The 24566-nt window shown below is 38.0% G+C and overlaps 1 protein-coding gene across 3 annotated transcripts in view; it reads right to left on the bottom strand.

Annotated features, from left to right (window-relative positions):
* CycT (Cyclin T) overlaps window positions 1-24566 on the bottom strand; it is a 376049-nt gene that overhangs the window by 78735 nt on the left and 272748 nt on the right. For all 3 annotated transcript variants that reach the window (XM_067147571.2, XM_067147574.2, XM_068227646.1), the window contains one exon: window positions 13828-13939. In XM_067147571.2, the coding sequence (XP_067003672.2) occupies window positions 13828-13939 (112 nt within the window). The remainder of the gene's footprint in view (window positions 1-13827; window positions 13940-24566) is intronic.

The following is a 24566-nucleotide window of genomic DNA, read 5'->3' as shown; positions in this document are numbered from 1 at the left end:
CTACCAGTTTTTGTACAGATTGTAGATAATTCCTCTTGCTCACAATACCTTCAGAATCAAACAGCTTGGTCCAATCAACATTATTGAATGCTTTTACTAGATCTACGAATGCCATGTATGCAGGTTTGTCCTTAATTTGAACTTCGAAGATCAGATGTAATGTCACGACTGCTTCACGTGTTCCTACATTTCTTCTGAAGTCAAACTCATCTTCTTCCAACTAAGCTTCATCTTGTCTTCCCATCCTTCATAAATAATGTGTGTTAACATTTTGCAGGTGTGAGATACTAAACTAATGGTGCACCAGTTTTCACACTTGTCAGCACCTCCTTTCTTGTTAACAGGTGTAATTACAGTACATTCTGTTTAAAATAAGATGGCACTTTCCCTGTATCATCCACCTTACACGCAAAATGGAATATAACTTCGCTATACTTGTTTTCCTAAGACAATCAGCAACTTCTGGCACCTTACTCAGTGGACATCCTACACTAATTTTTTAAACGATTACATTAAAAGAGAAGTAATCAAGAAAAAAATCACTGAAAACAAAATTAGTAAGCAAAGCAATAAACAAACGAAACCAGAAAACGATAACCATGACAAACTCGCTCACTTTCAGCACAAAATTATTAATAGATCAAACACAACCTTTTCAAATAAGGAAATGAATCTGCTAGAAAAAGGTTTAAACGTTATACTGAAAGTAAGATGTAAGATGTAACAACTAATCACTGATGTAGATATTGCTTACTGAAACATATGCGTAACACAAAAAGAAATAACAAAAAACATAGCCACCAAAGCCCTAAAAATTATTAGACATTAAAATTCCGTTAAACAACCAAATTGCACATCTCAATACTTTGCTTTAAGAACAAGTAAGAATAAAATAAGAAATCATCACCTAACTGTCAGAAAAGCAGATAAAGAGAACATGACAGTCATAATGAAAATATACAAGTACATAGAAGAAACAGAAGAATTCATCAGCAACAACATTATTCAAGAGTTACAATGTAACCCAATGTTAAATTTCAAAACAAGATAAAGAAAGTGATCAAGAATAGACCTTATTCTCACAAAACAGGAAAAAAGAAAGACTTTCCATTGAAAATCCCTAACTCCCCACATTATGGGCCCTTCCCAAAATACACAGAAATGTATGTCCCATCAGACCAATAGTAAATTTCAAAGATGTGCCAAATTATAATGTAAGCAATCTACTCAACCAACTGCTAAAAGAAAATATCTCACTCAAGAAAAACAGCTTGATTAGAAACAACCTAGAACTAATCAAAGAACTAATTAAGTTTAATATAACAGAGAACAAAGCCCGCCTGGTGGCCATAATCATTAAGGTGCTGAGGTCTAAACGGTCTGAAACCGTGGTTAGCCAGATCGAGTCCCATTGGTCAAAAAAAATTTTCACCATCAGAATGTTGGCCGGCAGGGTAGGGGAGGTGGTTGTATACAATTTCTGATCACCAGATTGCGTGCCAAAAGCCTGGATTAAATATAAACCTCACCGCAGAGCTCATATGCAGTGAGGGCATATGACGCCTTGGATGGTGATTCGTCCATCAGATGGGGACGATAATCCTTGAGCAGACCCCTTGGTGCTATTCGACAGGAGTAGGCTATGTGCTGCCACTGGATTTCACCCTCTCCCTTCTTACTATCATATACCATGTCATTCATTTAATCTCATTAACTCCTCTGATGTTGATGTCAGGAAGGGCATCCGGTCATAAAAACCCGCCACGATAGATCCATCTCACCTCATACCCAACCCCATAGAGAAAAGGGACAAGGGTTCGACAAACAAATAATATTATTAATAATCTTGACCATGATGGTCGGGATTGGATCCGTATTGACTTAGTAACAGTAAATATGTTGGAAGATGGTCCGCCTAGTCAATACTATTTATTTATTTACCTTTCACCTTAACATCTACTGTCAGATTTTTTATTATGGACACTCGAGTTTAGGCTTTAATTACAAACGAACCAATAGGCCTATTGAAATTCGAGTTATACCAATATTTTCCTTGTTTAATTCTACATTAGCGTATATAAAACACATTGTTTTCGGCGCTCATTAAATAATTTTTATTTGTGGTTGTAATAAATATTGCCCGGATTTTTGGCTTCTTCTCTACGAAGCGCTCACTTAGGAATATATACAAGGAAAACCACTTGTCTGATTCTAATGAAATTTTTATATGTTATAACCAAATGTATTTGTAGTGTAATACTCAAGTTACGATTTTTTCAACCACTCTGAAAAAAGTTCTTATAATTTTTCTAAGGCAACTCTTTCTCAGCCCAGGATAAACGTACAACAGCAAACATGGGCTTGTTTTGAAGCACTCAGTCATGGTTATCAGAAACTACAACAACTGTAACAGTACAGTTTGGTACCGAATTTATGAAGAGTAATATTGAAAGAAGGTTTTGTGTACGCCGGACCGTGCGATTGACAGCAGGCCGGGTGGTGAAATTGGGCGCAGTGTTGCCGCGTTCAGTAGTATTCACGCGCACAACGAACACAGCTTTTCCTTTACTTTCATTCGTTTACTTTCAACCTTTAATTTTATTTCCTCTTATAAATTCCACTTCCCATCACCTTTTCTCATAAGGTCTTTGGACCTTCAACGGCAGGTTTAAAAATGGTTAACTTCCTAATTTAGAAATATCACACTGTACAATTTTTACAAGAGTTATTTGAATTATTATTTACATATATTTACGGTATTTAATTCTATCAATTTTCTTCGTCTGAAAAATCACTGTGTTCCGAAGAATCTGTGCTGCTGTCATTCATGTTATGACTGGCTCGAAATAAGGGACATTTGTAGACAGTCCATCTTTTTCCCAGTAGTGGTCTTCAATTTTCTTCGCGTGTTTAATACCTTGTTTCCAGAATTCAGGGGTCACGGTACGTAAGGCTTCTCGGCATAATGCGTAAATTGCTTCCATACCTCTACCATTTTCTAATGTGTTAGCTATATTTGTTTTTGCTATTTTCCCTTTTACGTAAGCCCAAATGAGCTCGATTGGATTACGCTCGCAATGGGCCACTGGTAACCAAATAATCTGTACATCTGGTCGAAGTCGTTTAGTCAGTTGTTCCAGCTTCTTTACCGGCGTTTGAAACTAAGGCCTACCGGGCGAGTTAGCCGTGCGCGTAGAGGCGCGCGGCTGTGAGCTTGCATCCGGGAGATAGTAGGTTCGAATCCCACTATCGGCAGCCCTGACGATGGTTTTCTGTGGTTTCCCCATTTTCTCACCAGGCAAATGCTGGGGCTGTACCTTAAGACCACGGCCGCTTCCTTCCAACTCCTAGGCCTTTCCTATCCCATCGTCGCCATAAGACCTATCTGTGTCGGTGCGACGTAAAGCCCCTAGCAAAAAAAAAAAAAAAAAACCACTAAGCCTGGCAAAGACAATCAGCTCTGATTTAGTTAATTTGTCGTCAACTCCAGGTGGTAGTGAAATATTCTTTGACGTTATCCAATGTATCCAACGTTTCAGCCATGACATGTTCGGGTTTTTAGATGGAGGATCGACCCTCGTATGATATGGAGCTTGGTCTATAACGACAGCCGAACTTTGAGGCAATAAACTCAGGACTTTCATGAACCATTCTTCATAATGAGTCGAGTTCATCTTATTCTGGTAATCACCACTACTTTTCTTGCCATTAAAACAAAGTTCTGCACCGTCAAGAAATCGTTCTTCACTTCCGATGTGTAAAATTATGACCTGGATGACGTATTTCCATCATTCTCCTTTGAAGCGGCTCCTACTATCTTCACTGACGACAGCGATAATCCAAGACAATCTGCCACCTTCTGGTACACAGGGAACCTCTTGTCCCCTACTTTTCCCCCTCACATTGAAAGAAAAAATAGCACTCAGTATCATTGCAAACCGGGCGAGTTGGCCATGCGGTTACGAACGCGCAGCTGTGAGCTCGCATCCGGTAGATAGTGGGTTCGAACCCCACTGAGGGCAGCCCGGAAGATGGTTTTCCGTCGTTTCCCAATTTCAGACCAGGCAAATGCTGGGGCTGTACCTTAATTAAGGCCACGGCCGCTTCCTTCCCATTCCTCTCCCATCGTTGCCATAAGACCTACCTATGTCGGTGCGACGTAAAGCAAATAACAAAAAAAAAAAAAAAACAAAAAAAACAATCATTGCAAGTTCACCCTCTGATAACGGCGGTCTCGGAGGCATCTTGAAGTGACGTGGTCAACATGCAGAACATAGGAAAACTGAAAATGGCTTCCGGAAAAACCAAGGTCACGGGCATTCCGTTTCACAACTGCCCGGGGCGATCGTACTGTGTTCGTTGCGCGCGTGATTACTACTGAACGCGGCAACACTGCGCCCAATTTCACCACCCGGCCTGCTGTTAATCGCACGGTCCGACGTGGACAAAACCTCCCCTCAATACTACTCTACATAAATTCGGTACTACTCTGTACTGTTACAGTTGTTGTAGTTTCTGATAACCATGACTGAGTGCTTCAAAACAAGCTCAACTTTGCTGTTGTACGTTTATACTGGGCTTAGAAAGAGTTGCTTTAGAAAAATGATAAGAACGTTTTTCGGGGTGGTTGAAAAAAATTATAACTTGAGTATTACACTACAAATACATGTGGTTATAACATATAAAAATTTCATTAGAATCAGACAAGCCGTTTTCCTTGTATATATTCCTAAGTGGGCGCATCGTAGAGAAGAAGCCAAAAACCCGGGCAATATTTATTACAACCACAAATAAAAAATATTTAATGAACGTCGAAAACAATGCGTGTTATTTACGGTAACGTAGAATTAAACAAGGAAAATATTGGTATAACTCAAATTTCCATAGGCCTATTGGTTCGTTTGTAATTAAAGCCTAAACTCGAGTGTCCATAATAAAAAATCCGACAGTAGTACATGTTTCGAGAATATTATGCATTCTCTTCCTCAGCTAGTAGATTAAAATTCAGTATACAATAAGACCTGACTAAAATAGGGGGGGCCCCCCATTAAAAATTCAAAACAATGAGTATTACAATGTAACACTTAAAAAACGTGTGTATTTAATTAGACATTACTATATTGTGTTTTTAATTTGTACTTGACAAAATGGGATTTTAATTCTATGTTTGTACTATCCAAATTTTTAAGTGTTACATTGTAATACTCATTGTTTTGAATTTTTAATGGGGGCTCCCCCCTATTTTAGTCAGGTCTTATTGTATACTGAATTTTAATCTACTAGCTGAGAAAGAGAATGCATAATATTCTCGAAACATGTACTAGATGTTAAGCTGAAAGGTAAATAAATAAATAAATAAATAAATAAATAAATAAATAAATAAATAAATAAATAAATAGTATTGACTAGGCGGACCATCTTCCAACATATTTACTCAAACAAATAACAGGGAACACAAGAATGATATCCTTTGACATCACCTACATGTAAACTAATTTACCAATAGAGAAAGAAAACCATCTAAAAGACAACATTTCAATCATTTCAATATAAGAAACAACTTCAGCGGAACCTCGATTATCCGTTCCCGGAAAATACATTTTCCCGGATTATTCGTTCAAATTACATGGACCCGCGAGCATCCTAATTAAACCACATAAAAATTCTGCATTACCCGTTCCCTGAAGAAACAATTTCCTGGATCAACCGTCCAGAAATTTCAGTCCCACCAACGCTTAATTATGGATGGAACATTTTTCGAGAAACTGTATCTCACGAACAGACGGCTAAGGACATAGGTATCTACGGATCTTGGCGTTAACGTCCTGTCGTTGCGATAATTAGAGCAAGTACTGTACTGGCAAAGTGATCAGCAGTGGAAAAAAAATGAAATGGCGTATGGCTTTTAGTACCGGAAGTGTCTGAGGACATGTTTGGCTCATCCGGTGCAGGTCTTTTGATTTGACACCCGTAAGAGACCTGCATGTCATGATGAGGATGAAATGATAATGAAGACAACACATACACCCAGCCCACGTGCCAGAGAAATTAACCAATGATGGTTAATCAAACCCGGGACCCCTGTGACCAAAGGCCAGCATGCTAACCATTTAGCCATGGAGCTGGACATCAGCAGTGAACTTGCATTAGGGACCATCTTAGAATCGCATTTGGGTAGTACTCTTTGGAGAATCCTCGGAAATCATAAAGCAGAGAGTGGCTACAACAACCGGAAGGAGACGGAGCGCATTTCGACAGCTCTACTTGAAGGCAGAACGAGTTTCATCAAATGTTCGTAGTTGTAAAACGTTTACATTATTTTTCGATTGTATCGCCGAACAGGTTTTTGGCACATCCCTCAGTAACTGGGATAGTCACTGGGCTTTCAGGCAGGAATCGAAACTCCTTAACACAAATATAGTATTTTACTATTATCGTATACAGTAAAATACCAGTATAACAAAATTTTGGGGACCTCTGAAATTAATTTGTTATACTGAAATTTTGTTATACTGAAATAAGTCAATTCGTAAGAACTCACCTAGTATTATATCCATTAGTTATGGTTGTTTTTAGGGGCGGAACTACGAGGTCATCTGCCCTGTTATATCAGCTGCAGGATCTATATAACTTCAAAATACCATTATAATAATAAGAGTTACAGTACTGAGAGATGTTTTCAGAAAATCTATTTTTACATTGTACCAGCAAGTCTACACACACTGTTCCAGAACATCATTTTTTGAAAAAGTCTGTGATTTTCTTCTGAACAGATCCAGACACAAAAGCTCGTTCCAAATAGTCACCAACCACTGCACATGAATTTAAAACAGATTCTGGCACATCACTTCGTGACACGAGAAAATCTTGAAGGCTACGTGCCATGTTCGTTGCCTGCTGAAGAGTCAAGCTCTGTCGATCACAATCATTTTGGGGGTTGTCTTCCTCTTCCTCCTCATCGCATGGATCTCTATCATTCATAATGTCCTCCACAATTTCCTCATTTGTGATTTCTTTGTGGACTATTGCATCACTATCTACATTGATGTAGGGAAGATAGGAAAAACTAGAAAGGTTCCACCTTTTCAATACAAAAATGTTATAGGTTTATTTAGAACATGTATTTGCACTTGGGACTAGTTTCGACGCTGTGTTGGCGTCATCATCAGCCAAAAAATGGGAAAATAGGCCAGGGTGTAGGCATTCATATTACACAAGGTGTTACATTAAACAATACAAATCTTGCAAGGAGATAAAAACATGGATGAATATAGAAACAAATGAATCGTTGAGAAAGCAAAAGTTATACATGTTAAAAAATAACCTTAACCACACATCTTGCAGTGCGAAAATATTCTTCTTGAATGATTCCTGAGTATAAAACACACGCGCACACATTTCTGAAGAGCCAGCAGGCAGGACAAAGTAAAGTGAAACCTTAAGAGATCTTCTGAGAAGAGTTCATCATTTTTCTATGTTCCGATTAAATAATGAAGTCTCCCTTGAGTTCCTGATAAACATACACAACAGGAAATTCTCCTTCACTCTCAACAATAGCTATAAAGACCAACGGTAAATTTCATTTTTCAAAGACGTGAAAGCATGATCTTGAACGTGATGTAACTCCTTTCATTTAACCCATTTTTTACACTAGGTGTTACATTAAATAATATATCTCACGAGGAGATAAAAACAGGGACGAATGTAGAAACACATGCACCGTTGAGAGAGCAAAAGTTGTACATATTAAAAATAAGCTTAAACACATAACTTGCAGTGCGAAAATATTTGAATTTGAAAGATTCTTGAATAAAAGACGCACGCGCACACACTTCTAAAGAGCCAGCAGGCAGGAAAATGTAGTAGATGATGTAGTCGGTAAGACTTAATATAGATGGCACATCCAATGTTGTACACAAACGCTTCCAATTCTCCTCGGTTTCCACATCATCCAACACTTCACTTTCTGCGACGTCTTCTGTAAAAACCACTCCAGCTTTTCTAAAGCAGTTTGTGATGATGTCTGCATTCAGGGATTTCCATGCAGCATTAAACATCTGCATTGCTTCCAATATATTGATGTTAATGGCTCTATTCATGGCAACGTTGCACAGCATTCGACGGACTACACGAGCTCGGTAATGCCGCTTTACTGCATGAATTATACCCTGATCCAGCGGCTGCAGAATTGAAGTTGTATTTGGAGGCAAAAATAAAACTTTTACATGCTCCAAATGGCGAGGCACACAATTATGAGAAGAGCAATTGTCCAATAATAGAAGAATTCTCCTCTTTTCGGCCTTCATCCGACGTTCCAAGTCCAACAACCACTCTTTGAATAGCACAGATGTCATCCATGCCTTAGAATTGTGCCTGTATTCACAGGGCAGATGTTGCACCCCCTTGAAGCACCTTGGCTTCCCAAATTTCCCAATTATGAGAGGCTTCAGTTTGTCCGTCCCTGTGGAATTGGTGCACAAAAGAGCCGTGATACGTTCTTTTGAACGTTTGCCCCCAAAACACTTATTTCCCTTAAAATCAAGGGTTTTGTTCGGCATTAGTTTATAAAATAAAGTAGTTTTGTCTGCATTATAAATGTCTGCCGGCGAATATTCTTTCAAGGCATCCTTTAGAGTCTCCAGCCGCCATGAAGACGCAACTTCCTTCGGGGCATCGTTAGCTTCACCATTTATAATTTTGTGGGATATGCCATATCTCTCCCGGAACCTATGAAGCCAACCAGCACTACCCATAAACTCAGGTGACCCAAGCGAACATGCGAAAGATCGCGCACGCTCACATAACAGTGGGCCATTTATTGGAATGTTTTTACTCCGCATTTCCACAAACCACGTATACACGGCTTGGTCCACCTCCTTGTAGTCGGCTGTCCTGATCTTCTTACGCTGTGGACCTAGGGCATCAGCATCAATGTTTTCCTCTATCTTACTTTTCTGTTTTAAAAACGTAGAAAGTGTTGACGGGCTAATGCCATACTTCTTCGCTACATCTCCTTTCTTTCCGCCTTTCTCTACTTCCGCAAGTATTTTACGTTTTTCACTCAACGAAAACTGCTGTCACTTCTGCTTATCCATTTGCGATGATATGTACGGTACTTATTTATTTAACGAAATGCACACGAACTTTGCAAGTTTAATGATATAACCTTAACAGCAAGAAGTAGTAGTTCTCCAAGAGGGAAAGAGAAAACAAGCAGAAATCAGCCTGGATTTTTATTTATCTGATTGACCGCAGCTGGACCGGTCCAAATAATGACATGAGAAGTCAAAGAGAATGTGAGAAGTGCTTTGAATAGGCTTTGCGAATTAAATACGAAGAAGAAACATGCAATGCATCCGTCGCGTTCATTGGTGGATTACAAACATCGCGATCCTACTCAACCAATAGTGTGACGTCTTACATTGGTTGATGGGCCAAGCCTATTGGTTGCGCAAAGCATAGCGTTCATTGGTGGATTGCAAACTTGGCGCTCCTACTCAGCTAATAGAGTGACGTCTTACATTGGATGACGGGCGAAGCATATTTATTTATTTAATAGCGTACAAATGTGCATTAAGAGAAAAAATACATTAATCTTTAGCATATACTAGTGAAGATTTTGTTCTCTTGTTGCACTTGCTGAAATGATAGCGATCGCAATGTTTATCACACAATGTAGGGACGGTTCATGAAAGTCTGATCGCCGGCATAGACTATGGTGAAACTCGTGTACCGCCAGCTTATTCAAAGCACTTCTCACGTCATTATTTGGACCGGTCCATCTGCGGTCAATCATAGCATCAGCTGAATAAAAATCCAGGCTGATTTCTGCTTGTTTTCTCTTTCTCTCTTCGAGAACTACTACTCGCTGCGTATGTGAAAGCTGCATTCTTATTTTCAAATCTTCCCGTAAAAAAGTTTCTTCGGATAATTCATAAGCAAGTCGTGACGGTGACATCATGGAGATGCCCAGTATTCGTTTCCGAAATCGGGCCTTTACATTTTCAATAGTTCGAAGGTCGGACACCGTTAGTCTTTCCCAAATAAGTTCCATACCATATGTGAGAACTGGGCGAAGCGTACGGTATTGGTTACACAAAATACGCCTTCTCGATCGCGTACGGTGCATGTATGGAAAATGGCGATCATATCGTCTGAATAACGAAATAATGTAACAAGAAAAATGTTGGTCATAAAACAGGATGAATTTTGGTTTTAATTTGAGAAAATATGGTCAAACTGGTAATGAAAAGAGCTCAATTTTAATTCGTTAAACTGAAACTACGAAATTCGTTAAAATGAAATATTTTAACATACAACAAATAGGGAAAAAGGAAGGGACCAAAAAAATTATTCGTTATTCTGAAAATTTCGTTATACTGGTGTTCATCACAGCGGAATTCTACTGTACGATTATGTTATTGAGACCAGAACAGATGTTGCACCTTACATACATAACGGCATGGGTGGTCTTGAGAATGCCCATTACTGTTTTAGTCCTAATAAAAAACTGGGAATTTTATGTTTTTTAAGTGTCATAAAAACCGCAGTCGTTTTACTTGCGCAACATTACATTTAAAACGTTTGTATCATTTCCCATTCGTATTCACTTGTGCAGCAAGCGCGCTTTCCAGCTTAGCTCAAAATAACCGTAATTTCTTAAGTTTTAATGATATTTTTTCTCTTTCCAATTTGATTGTGATTAGTAATGGCCAGTATTGAATATAATACATTCGAGAACTTTTTTTTTTTTGCTATTTTCTTTACGCCTCACCGACACAGATAGGTCTTATGGCGACGATGGGACAGGGAAGGAAGCGGCCATGGCCTTAATTAAGGTACAGCCCCAGCATTTGCCTGGTGTGAAAACGAGAACTTTTGAGACTCCATACTTACATTTGTAACCATATTCTCAAGTTCAACTTAACCTTTAAAAGTTGATGTAGGCATAATTTATGTGGTACAAGATTTCCAGAAACTAAACATAAAGAGTATACCGATGACCAAATTTATATTTCTTTGAAATCATTTAAGAAAAGGTTAAGAAAACAACAGATAGGGAAAATGCCATCTGGGCGACTGCCCTAAATGCAGATCAGTAGTAACTGAATAATTAATTAACTAATTTTAAAAAAAGATGGGATTTTGCCATCACGTTGGGCACTTTTGTATCTAATGTGCTTTATTTTTATTTGATTAGAGAATTAAATAAGCCTACTGGTTGTGGTAGATTGTTTGGCCTGGCGTTAATAAATTTTTTGAAGAGAGCAGCTGATCAAAGTTGATGAACTGAAAGAAGTTTCCCCGGTAAAACTGAATGTAAAGTATCGGGATTTTTTTTACTCGCGCACCCGTAATGTTTGAAGCTGACCCTGCAGTCTTAAATTGCCTGCCTCTCACCCAGACGGCCCGGGTTCAATTTCCGGCCAGGTGAGGCATTTTCACTTGAATAGAGGAGTGGTTCCAGGTCCACTCAGCCTACGTGATTATCTTTCATTGAGGTGCTGTCTAATGGCGAGATAATGACCCAGGTCTAGAAAGCCGGGAATAACAGCCAAGATGATTCGTCATACTGACTGTGCATCACCACATAATCTGCAGGCCTTACGGCTGAGCAGCAGTCGCTTGGTAGGCCAAGGCCCATTGGGGCTGTAATTTGGTTTGGTTTAGGAGCGTTTGTAAGATTATAATTACTGTATACATATTTCATGTTTGTGATGTTTGGCCAAATTGCTGGTGGTTTCCATTCGTTCCTGGATTATCCGTTTTACCGTGTTGTACGTATTTCTTCCGGGGTTGCTCCAAAAACGGTGAATCGAGATGCCACTGTATAAACTGAAACAGTTTTATATTCTATGACATAATGCATTGCCAAAAGGAAGGGTAAACCATAAGCTCACCATTATCAGGTATAATAGCGAACATTTTCCTAAAGAACTTTGAAAAAAAAATTCTCAACCAATCATTCTAAAGGAATCTTACACTGACACAAGCAGACATTTTTTCTAAAAAAAAAAACTTTGAAAATAATTTCTTAACCAACCAATATTCTATAGGAATCTTACACTGGAACAGATATGTACATGATGTAATACAGTGAAACCTTGTTAGTGCGTTTCTCATCAACCATTTTCCCACTACGCACGTCATAAATTCGAAGTCCCAATTCTCATCATATTAAATCTATATATAAATACCTCACTTATCGCGTCACAAATTTTTGCTATTACTGCTTAGTACAATCACATTTTTCTTAGCCCTGAAAATGTTATTTGTCATCCCTTGTGAAACAAACATGATTTCCAACTTGGGTAAGATCCATCGCCACACTTGCATGATTATGGAAAATAGCCTTAAATTCGTGAACTTCATAGGATAAGTTGCATGTTCGGGGAGCAAGCTGTTAACCTCAGGAATGTTCAGTTTTGCTTGCCTGTTAGCAGCAAGGTTGCTGAATAACACAGTGAGTCTATATGTGTTTGTATTTCTCATTCCATTCAGAAGTTAGAAATTTATTTTGTGTTGAGTGGTACAGTGAATGAAGTGTAGTGAATATCTGTCGCGTGATACGGTAGCCTATATCTGTATTAGGAACATAATTGTGTGAACTTGACTAGCGTGGTGCGTATTTGTCTTGTAATAGTCTAGGTATGGATGCAGAAAAAGTGAAATTCCTTTCTAATGAAGACAACATTAAAATCTTTTAGAAAGTAGGCTGGCACCTGTATTTTTAAGTGTGCCGAGGTCACGAATGTCAAACTTGCACCTTCGAGTTTCGACTCAATCAATTCGTCTTGGTCGGGGTCAAAGTTTACAAAATGGCGGCCAAAGTCATTCTGTCATAGTCGCACATGGCCGAGTATAACCTCCAATTCACTGTCTTAAGAGTGTGACCAGAAAATATTTTATAACCCACTGCTCTGAAATAATAGACTTCTACTAACATTTGTTTTAGAAAGAGTGTGATCTGCAATAATACTTGGAGAATTTTATTGGTCCCCGTGTATATATGTTTTCATATTTGTTGTTTGGTTCTTTTCACACGGTTCAGTGCACTTGTTATTTTTTAAGCCCCAGCAGAAAATGGTTTTGTATTTGTTCTCTCATGTTTTTCACGCCTTTTAATACTTTAATCTCATCTTGAGAAATGGCAGATATAGTTTTCACTGTAACCGTGGGTACATGACGTAAAATGCCTTCATGTCAGAAAAAATCATATCTAGTATTTCCATATCCCTGTTGGATGGTTTTTATTCGTACATTCAGTAGTATGTTTCTCGCTTAACACGTTCACTTTTGCAGTCCCCTGCAGAAACATCTTAATGAGGTTTTACTGTATATGATAATGATGTCACAAACGCACAACAGTTGCAGAAGGTAACAAACGATTCGCATCTTAGGTAATTAAGCTCTCTCAAAGTTGTTAAGGTGACAGTGGCGGATTTACAACAATCGTAATTTGTCTCAATTCTTCACTGCATCACCAATTCGCAATCACTGATAAGTTAAGCAATGAACACAACATTGTACATAATATGCACATGACTTAAAGTGATTTGATAGATCTGAGGATTTCTTGTTGAACGACACATCATTCATTCATTCTTTCTTTGTTTAATAGTGTGTATTTTTTACAGGTATTGTTATAGTTTGTGTGTGTGTTCAAAAATAGTGTTTTTGATGGACTGAAAAGCTTTTAAGTTACATTAACTGAGATGAAACTGAAAAGTAAAGCTTCCTTATAAACAGAAAAAAATGAAATCTCATTACTGAATGTGAAAGTTACTTAAGGTCAAAACATATCTATACGAGAAAAGAAATTATTACCAGGTTTAGATTCTGGATGAGAATGATGTGGCCTAAAACTGGGCCCTTGCCCATCCACTGATTGACTAGTGGAACTCCCATCTGGAGGCCGGATCTTGCGAGGTTCCATGTCCTGTCAAACATATACAACAATAATGGTATTACCAAAATATTCTCCGAACACATCTTCTTCCATTATGAGTTATAGATACTTTATTTACAATCAAAATATACCTGCAATAAATTTCAATAAAGGTGTAGTACTGAGAACATTACTTATGATAAAGGAAAACAGAATACAAAAGACTGATCACATATTTTGGTTCTGGATCACACATCCAAGTGGAATGTGACACAGACCATCAGGTTGTTCAGAAAAAAAAAGAAAGCAAGACGTTTGAAAATAAGCCACTATCATGGCCAAAGTTAGTTAGAAGGCGCAGAACATACTGTAAATCAAAGTACCAGAAATGCTGCAGATATCAAAGAATTTGCAAGTACTACAAGCAGAACAAAACGGAATTCTGACGAATAATTTGTGCAGAAAGAAGTCTATTGTTTCCTTAAGAACACAACACTATTTATTAGACTAAGTATGAAACAGATCTGAATTAAAAGATCCCTTTTAAGGAAATCAATTACCTTCTCAGAGGCTGTAACAATATCAAGCCTATTTAAGTTCTCGTGTGAGGCCCTCCAAACATAAGCAAGCATAAGAAGAAAGATCTTGAAAATTATCATTATATCCCTACGATATTTTGAGAATTTTACCAATCTCTCAAGGGAGGAGATTTACCAGATGTTCTTTCAAAGATGAATATGAAATAAAAGGGTTTAAAAATTCTGCCTGGCTGCCATTTTTAACATAGCCTTAATATTTTAAATCACAATTCATCTCAACAAATAAAATTGATTCTGGTTGTTTTTTTTTTTTTCAACATTATCAGCAATTATTAAAATAACTTCTAATCACTAATGGCCTGTTATAGTTTACACGTACATAGCTGCAGCACTGTCTGTTTAATTTAGGGGTTCTCAAACTGTTGTATATGCACGTGAGCTTTAGGGGTTTCAAAGACAAGTTCTCACAAAAAGAAAAACGAAATGTTAGACAAACAAAAGTTACAGGGAACTTGAAAATTTCCCCCTCATGCAACTACCTCACAAACCTGTATACGCGATTGTTGCTAACTACTAATTTGAATTCAAAAGCTGCATCACTGATGCCAATTATTCCACTGCAGCTGTTACATGAATAATGTTCAGTTTGTGTTACTTTAATCACAGAATGTGAAAACAAATTATAACGGAACTGTTAGAAGCAGTGACCAAGTTGGTTCATTAATGACTGAAGGCTCACTATTTTATGATTATTTATATGGATTTAAAAACAAAATCAGGTTGACATTGAAGTCCCTATTACCAGTGTATTAATAATGTTATTTGCTTTACGTCCCACTAACTATTCTTATGGTTTTCAGAGACATCCGAGATGCCGGAATTCAGTTCCGCAGGAGTTCTTTTACATGCCAGTAAAACTACCGACATGAGGCTGATGTATTTGAGCACCTTCAAATACCACCGGACTGAGCCAGGATCGAACCTGCCAAATTGGGGTCAGAATGTCAGTGCCTTCAACCGTCTGAGCCACTCAGCATGGTTACCAGTGTATTAAAGAAGCGTAGACTTCAGAGGCATAGACATGTTATGAGAATGAAGAGTGAGAGACATGCCAGAACATACCAAAAACCTTACTGCCCAAGGAAAAAGACCAAGGGGAAGGCCAAGAAAGCACTGGATAGATGGAAAGAGACAGTGAAATCAGATGTGGAGGAGATAGGTCTCAAATGAGAAGCTGTCCTGGAACAGAAGATGTATGCAGACAAGAAGAGATGGCGAGCGCTTGTACACCAGACCTGAGAAATTCGAGTTGGAAAATATAAAGATGATGATGATGATGGTTTTAAAATGTCCTGTGTTCTGAATGGTGATGTCTTGGATATTTCTTTATAGTGTGTGTTATTTGTTGGTATTTTACAAAGATAATATTGAATGTTGATACTGTTTGCTATAGCAATAATGTTTTCCTTTGGTTGCCACAATGAGAATCTAACTGGAAATTTGTTTATCACTGTTTATTTGATCCTAATAATATATAAACTGGCACATTATATAACAGAGTTTATAAAACCATAGTGACTCGTTTCTGAATGAGAATTAGGTCACTGTGATAGAAGTTACTTTTTACAAAGGCAATTTGTACTTGTCCTAACCTACACCATATAGGTGCTGCTGTTGGCATCAGCGAGTTAAAGCAAGGAGAAACTAACCGTCATCTGGTGAGCCAGCCGATCACGCTGATTGTAAACTCTGTGGTAAGACTTTTACTAAAAGTGGTATTAATATACACTTGAAGAGGGGTCATGCAATGTAGTCACAAACCCCTAAACAATATGAAGAACCAAACACTGTGATGCCCTCTCCTAAATGTACCTACTGAGAAAAAATCTGTCAGTCTGCACAGGGTGCCAACATACATATATCAGCAGAGCATATCCAAAAGCCCATCGGACAAACCGTTACCAACAGCATTATCCTGATATTTCGCTTCCCCAGAGCAATCAACTTCAACCCCCTCAAATATAGGTTAGCGTTCAGTTGATGCAATCAATCAATCAATCAATCAATCAATCAATCAATCAATCAATCAATCAATCAACCAACCAACCAACCAACCAACCAACCAACCAACTTCATTTAGAGCTGTTGACCAGGTGGCAGATTCCCCATCAATTGCTTACCTAAATTTATTTTTAATGTTTCCAAAGAACCTGGAATTATCAAACATTCCCTTCATAAATTATTCCAATCCCTTATTCCTCATCCTATAAATGTTTGCCCCGGCCTCTGAATTCCAAATTTATCTTCATATTATGATCTTTCTTATTTTTAAAACCTCCATTCAAGTTTATTCATCTACTAATGCCATTCCACCACCACCTTTCCAGTTCGGAACATAATGCTTATGATAAATGAAAGAAATTTATTTCTCTTCCACCTATTCAACACAACTCAATATGTTAAAGTTAGAGTTAAATTGTCATTAAAATAAGAATTGGTACAGTGTTTCGCCCTTTCATACGGGGCATCATCAGCCGTATCAATACCTCAAATCATATCAGGTACCTGGTTAAAATTGATCTAAAATCTACTACAAAACTGAATACATTAAAAAACTTCCAAACCGTATCAGATACCTGGTTAAAATTGATCTAAAATCTACTACAAAATTGAATACATTAATAAACTTCACTTAAAAAAGCTGTCATTATATGAGTAACTTGATTTAGGGACAAGTGAAAATTACAATACAGTAGAACCTCGATTCTCCGTTTTTCGAGGGACCATGAAAATAAAACGTACAACACGACAAAACGGAAAATCTAGGAATGAATGAAAACCATCAACAATTTGGCTAAACATCACAAAAATGAAATATGTATAATTATAATCTTACAAAAACTCCTAAACCAAACCAAACTACAGCCCCAATGGGACTTTGCCTGCCAAGCGACTGCTGCCCAGCCCAAAGGCCTGCAGATTACGAGGTGACGCATGGTCAGTTTGACGAATCCTCTCGGCCAATATTCCTGGCTCTCTAGATTGGGGTCGCCATCTTACCATTAGATAACTCCTCAATTAACACGTTCGCGGCCGATGAAGACACATATGCGTCATGACTCCACTTTCACTCAGTGCCGATAAGGACACACGTGCGTCTCATTCTGCACCAAATATTAAAGCTCGTATTTCCGCCAACATGTATGTAAACAGACCTGTTAACTGTGCATTGTTAAGGTGTTATTAAACATATGCGCCATCTGGGCATCAGATCAATTGTTACTTACAATCTCTGTAGCCATTAAAAGTCGGCATACATTTCCGTGATGTCAAAAGGGAACAGTGAAGTTAGCGGGATAAACAGGTGATTTGCAATTAATGATGGTAGTCTGGAAGCTCTCCTGTACGCTAGTGACAGTGACAGCATTAATAATGATGACAGTGATGACAGTGTGAAAAATTACTGTAGCCACCCGAGTGAGAATTTTAATCACGAATGTGTGTATCAAGTATCTAATCCCAATTCTCACATTACAGAAGATGAGGAAGACGTAAGTAACATTTCATCTCCAAATTTCCCAGCAAATAACATGGGCAATATTTCAGAGGTAATTTCTTGGAGTTCAGACTTGTCCGCAATGAAACAAATAAACTTTATTGGTCGGTCGGGAATGAACGTTCCACTGCCAAGTGACGCGAAACCTATTGATTATTTTCGCTTGTTTGCAGATGACAACTTGCTGAATAACATTGTAACTGAATGTAACGCATTTGCAGAAGAGTTATTTTTGCGAGGAAGTGTCACTGAAAAGTAGCACACTGTATTGACTAGTTACATTGTACAGCTTATGGAGTAATGTAAGTATACATTGTTCACACAGCAATAATAAGATTCTACTGCACAGTATTTTTGTGTGAAATGTTAAAAAACTTATTTTTCTGTTGTAAAGAAGTTCTACAATCGAACAAAACATTATTTTCCACGCTCCACTTTGTGACCAGTCATGACGCACATGCTGCGTCAAACGGCACCAAAGGCGAAAAGCTCATCGGTAGTGCCGCTGACGCAGCATGTGTATCATGTCTCGTATGCACATAAATAATATTGAAATAATTAAATTAATAATCTAAAATGCATATGGACACAGAACCCCTTTTAACAAAAAAAGAATTACGGTACCACGGTAATGGTTGCCAATATCCGAGCGGCCGTGAACGTGTTAACGGTAATCAGGTAGACTGAGTGGACCTGGAACCAGACTTATATCCAGATAAAACTGCCTGAACTGGTTGGAATCGAACCCGGGCCCTCTGGACGAGAGGCAGGCATGTTAGACCGCGGAACCGCATTAATTACTGGTACACAAGTTCAAAATCTCGATACTTTACATGCAATTTTACAGGGGAATCTTCGTCAGTTTCCCGTGAAAACTTCTTTCAGTTCAGCAACTTTGATTAGCCAAACTCTTCGAAAAATCTAATAACGCTAAGCCAAATGACAATCGACCATAAATAGTTCTTAAATCTCTCATCTAATAAAATAAACCACATTAGATACAAAAGCGTCCAACATGATGGCGAAATCCTTTCTTTTCTTAATCTTTCATTGTAATTTGGTCTTTGGTAAGTTATACTGTTTGTAGGCAGTTTCTGGAAATCTTGTACCGCGTTCGCGTAATTTAGGCCTACATCGACTTTTAGAGATTATGTTGAACTCAAAAACATGGTTTTGAACGTATCGATTCTCAAAAGTTCTCGAATGCATTATATTCAATTCTGCCCGTCACTATTCCAATCAAACTGGAAAGATAAAACGAAATATTATCAAAACTTCAGAAATTACGGTTATTCGTGACCTTGAGGTGATCTGAAAAGCGTGCTCGCTGCACATGACAGTACGAGTTGGAAATGATACAAACCATTTAAATGTAACGTGTGCAAATAAAACGACTGTGGTTTTTAGTATTTTAACACAAAAACATAAAATTCCCACTCTTACATTAGGACCTAAACAGTAATAGGCAATCCCAAGACCTCCCACGGCTTTCTTTTTTAATGCAAGGTGCAACATCTGTTCTGATCTCCGTAACATAGGTTAATCGTGTACGATAATATTAAAATACCATACTAAATTTGTGACTGTGCTGTTTTGAACCTTTCTTCTGTCATTTTGAAGTTATTCGCGATCACGAATAATAAACAATCGGCTTTTAGTAACGGCTGATGCACAATGGCTGGTAGAGCTGCATGCGGTACTGGATCGTGACGTCACAGCGCGCCGCTTACATCAGAGGCCGTTTCACTCGCCTTGCGGAAAAGCACTTTTGAACATTTTTTTAATGGTAGAAAACAAGGCAACTTACCTCATTGTAATATGTTTACGTACTATTTCATTGGTGTACTTTTCAAAAAAAATATTTTTGAAAATTATGCATGTTCCCTATTGTTGTGGCCACTATCTGCTTTATGATTTTCCGAGATTCTCTTAAACAACACCACCCGAATGTCCCTTATGCAAGTTCACCGCCGGTCGCTTTTCCAGTACCTACCGGTAGAGTACTTGCTCTAATTATTGCAATGACGGGGCGTTAACGCCAAGATCCACAAGTATGCCATAGCCATCCTTTCGTGAGATGCAGTTTATTAAAAAACGATTGATAAAGGATTTAGCGTTGATGGGACTGGAATTTCTGGACGGTTGATCCGGGAAATCGTTTCTTCGAGGAACGGATAATGCGGGATTTTTACAAAGTGATTTAATTACGATGCTCGCGGGACCACGTAATTTGAACGCATAATCCGGGAAAACGTAGTTTCCGGGAACGGATAATTGAGGTTCCACTGTATTGATGGCCTTGAGCCATGGTCAATGTTGAATACGACTGACGGTTTAAAAATATTGTTACAAAATGATGAAAGTGAGTACAGAACAATACAAATGATCATATACAAACTAATAAGGAAATGCAGTGAATTCACTGAATTTTGTCGCAGTAAGTTTTTTGCTCTGCATATTGATGTAAATATTGTATATTTATGCTAATTTTGTTTTCCGTCTAAGCTCTCTTTTGTTTTCTTGTTTACTCTTTCATTATGTTTTTTAGCATTTTTTCAACTTATATTATGTAAATTATTCCAACCCCCCTAATTTTTTTCACTGAAAATGGCTCAAGCGAGCCGAAACATGTCTGAATTTGTTTGCTCCGTCTAATGACGGAATATATGATGTATTGAATAGGAGGATACCCTCATTTTTCGCCATTGTAAAGTGAAAACCGTCAATACGGAATGATTCTAATATCTTGTAACTGTGCCATTTTGCGTAATATTGGACCATGGCATGTGTACTTGATTTAGTCTTAATCAAAAGTAGCAAATAAGTTCTAATTTTTTTTAGTTTGTAACTAGCCCAGAAAGACGTTATATTTATGTCGTAATTCTACTTGAGCACCTATGTTGCACAATTTATAAGAGAACAACGTAATGAGGCTGCTGAAATGTCATTAGACATTTAGCAATATTCTGTATTGATAGTGTGCCTATCAGAGAAAGACGGTGCTTTCATGTCGTAATTCTACTCGAGAACATATGTTGAATAGTTAATTAACAACTTAATGAGGACTGGTGAAGTGTTATTGATTATCTCCTTCTGTTGAACAATACTCTATGTTGATGGTGTGCTTCTGTTGTTAGTGCATTCAGATGTTAGTTTAGTAGTTGAAAGGGGCTGTCACAAACTGTTGTACAAGTTATTAATGTTAAGCTGTCCAATGTATTAAAGCTCTGGAAGGACGAAGAAATCCATTAATTAGGTTGAAAAAATGAAAGAAAAAGAAAGGAGGATTTATGCATAAACTTTGAGTCTGTGGTGTTAATGCTTACCTTTAATATTGCTGGACTGTTGTCTTGTTGTGTGCGAGGTTTATGAAATACTGGCAGTCACTATCGTTCTGCTCCTTGTATTGTACTGTAAGTGTGTTGTCTTGGTGGAGGGGAGTGGAACTGAGAAGGCAGGGCTATGGGCTTGCAGCTGGCGCATGGGGAGGAGTCGTGTGCATTCGGAGAGGAGGAGTGGAGTGATATATTTATTGGCTTAGTGCAAGTACTAATTGATATTGTCTTAAAAACTTTGAAAAGTTTCTTGTCCCAAAGATTTAACATATTAAACAAAATTATTCTTTGATCACATAGAGGGCTTTTATTGTCTAACGGATCATTTAGGTTTTTATTTATGTTGTATTTCAGGTCCAAGAAAATGTACAAATTCTCGAACTTGGTCGTGAGTCTGCCTTTTTCAATTCTTTTTAAAATTTGGAGATCTTGTTCGATTGTGATGAAACTATGTCCTGTATCCTTCATATGATTACTCATTGCTGAGTGTTTATTATGTTTCTGGGCATTGAAATGTTCAGCATATCTGGTTGTAGAACTTCTTCTAGTTTGACCAATATAAGAATAAATTGCACTCAGCACATATAAGTATATAAATGCCGGAACCTGAATATTTGTTGTTGTCAGAATGGCTGATTCAGAAATGATCTTTCCATGTGTACTGGAAGCATGCTGTCACTCATTAGCAAGTATCTTAACATAGCATGATGAAGTCCTAACATTCTTCTTGGTCTGCAGACTTCTAGAACCACTGGCCCTGATGAATTAAGTCAAATTTTTGTCAAAAAACCCTGCATCTTCTTTATGCTTCCCTCTCTTTCCTACTCTCAATCAGTACTTTAATTCTGGTAACAGGCATATCCCCTCCTCAAACAAGCCCATTTCCATCACATCTTCCCCCTCCGTAGTTATTGAAAGAATTTTACTCTCTCCCACCTGATGTATTTCACTATTTCTTTTGTGTCAGACAAACAACACAGTTTTCATCATCATCATAATTTCCCTTTATCCAGCTGTAGCCGGATAGGGGCAAATATGGTTCCTCTCCACTTTCTTCGGTCTTTCCACCACTCCTCCTCCAACACTGTGTCCCAGTCCAGGTTTCTTTCTATAATGCTGCATTGGATGGTATCCTCCCATCTCAATCGTGGTCGTCCACGGCCTCTCCTTCCTTGGATTTGCATTTCCATCACCTTTTTTGGCATTCTTTCGTCGCTCATTCGCTTTATGTGCCCAAACCATCTTAGTCGGCTCTTCTCTATTCTATCATTCATTTTTTTCCACTAAAATTTCTTCCCGGATTTTCTCATTCCTTATTTTGTCTCGTCTACTCTTCTGTATCATACTCCTCAAGAACTTCATTTCAGCTGCCTGTATTCGACTCTCATCCTTCTTTGTCATTGTCCAAGTTTCTCCTCCATAAGTTGTTATGGGTACCTAATACATCTTGTACATAGTATCCTTTGCTTCCATTGGCACATCTTTGTCCCATAACATGTTTCTTACACTACGATAGAAACAACTCCCAGCTTGAATCCTTTTACGAATCTCAGCATCCAGTCGAGCATTCTCCATTAATTCACTCCCCAGGTATTTAAACGTTTCCACGTTTCCCTTACAGGGCTTGTCTGCAAGAATAATCTGACCTTTCCCTTCTTTCTCCCTTCTAGTCGTAACAAGAGTTTTACTCTTTTCTACACTTATTTTCAATCCACATTCTTCGATCTTCCCATTCACAACATTCAACTGTTCTTGAAAACCTTCATGTCGTCTTCTCCCCAAATCACAATATCATCTGCAAATAACAATGTGTTCATTTCTCTTCCTCCATATGCTGCTTTTGTTGTTCTCATGATGTCATCCATTACTATTGTAAACAGGATTGCTGATAGAACACTTCCCTGTCTCAGCCCACTAGTTATTTTGAACCAACTTGTCCTGCCAACTTGTGTTTGCACGCAACTATAACATTCCTTATACAATGCCATGATCATTTTTATTAATCCCTGTCCAATTCCTTTTTGCACCAGACTGTCCCAAACTTTCGTCCTGGGGACACTGTCATATGCCTTTTCAATGTCAATGAATGTCATCACTAGGGAGCGGATTTTTATGTGCTAAAAATGTGAAAAATATTTATTTTTTATGTGCTGAAAAACTTTAAAATATGTGATAAAAAATTGAAATTATTTTCCTTTAAATATCACATAACTACTCGCGCTCAAGAAGTAAATAAGTATAATGTTTTGTATTAGAATATGGTGCTACCAAACGTGCTCCTTAAGGCAAAATGATGTCTGTGTATGGAAACGTGCTGTATGGTATATTAATTTTTTATATTCCAGAGTAGAATTTATGAATGGTTATTTTTTAAAGGTAATGATTTGTTTAAATATGGCAAAAGCAACCTATCATTTTTGAAAACATAGTACCAGTTCGTACTCACCCATCACACGCTGGAATATTAGTTGCTAGAAGTAGTCTCAGAATTGCAGTGAACAACAAAGGTCATCTCCAAATTGTCCATCACAAATGCATGCTGATTATCTCTAAAGAACGCCTTATACTGCGAAAACGATCGCTCCACATCACAGGAAGTCAGACGTGCGTAGTTAAAGAGAGGAATGTCACCAACAATAACGCCATCAATTTCACCAACATAAGCATCCTCTGATACATTAGAAATTTGGCACATTGTTTGAAATCCTCTGTTTTTCCTGAACAAATTTTGATATTTGACTTTTAACAGTCCCTGTACCTGCAAAGCCGGGAGTGAATCTAATTTATTTTCAACAGCGCGCACTTCCTTCACTGTTTCGGACAACAGGTTAGTGGATTTTTCAAGTATGTCTATAGTTTTACACAAGAAGCTTAGATTGGCAGATATAAACGCCAAATCTTTTTTCAAAGAGCTGTCTTTTAGTATCTCTTGAAGAATCTCATTTGACGACGCGTCGTTTTTATCTAGCACGTTCACAACGGATGCAAAACTTTCAAAATTGTCTGCGTAGTATACCACAGCGCTAAGCCAGGTACCCCACCGTGTAACAATAGGCAGAGGAGGAAGCGCAAGATCCGGGTTCTTCTCTTTGAAGAGATCGATTCTTGAGGGTGCTTTTAGGAAGACGTTTTTGCCATTAGACACTCATTTATCCACTTGAGGATACAGAGCCCGCACAGTTCCACATAACCTGTGTAGAGCATGAACAACGCAAGTTACGTGTTTCATTTTCGGAAAGCTCACAGAA

The sequence above is a fragment of the Anabrus simplex genome, chromosome 5 (genome assembly GCF_040414725.1).
Source record: "Anabrus simplex isolate iqAnaSimp1 chromosome 5, ASM4041472v1, whole genome shotgun sequence".
Lineage (NCBI taxonomy): Eukaryota > Metazoa > Arthropoda > Insecta > Orthoptera > Tettigoniidae > Anabrus > Anabrus simplex.
The sequence above is the reverse complement of the archived record's forward strand: the minus strand, read 5'-3'. Positions and strand labels throughout refer to the sequence as shown.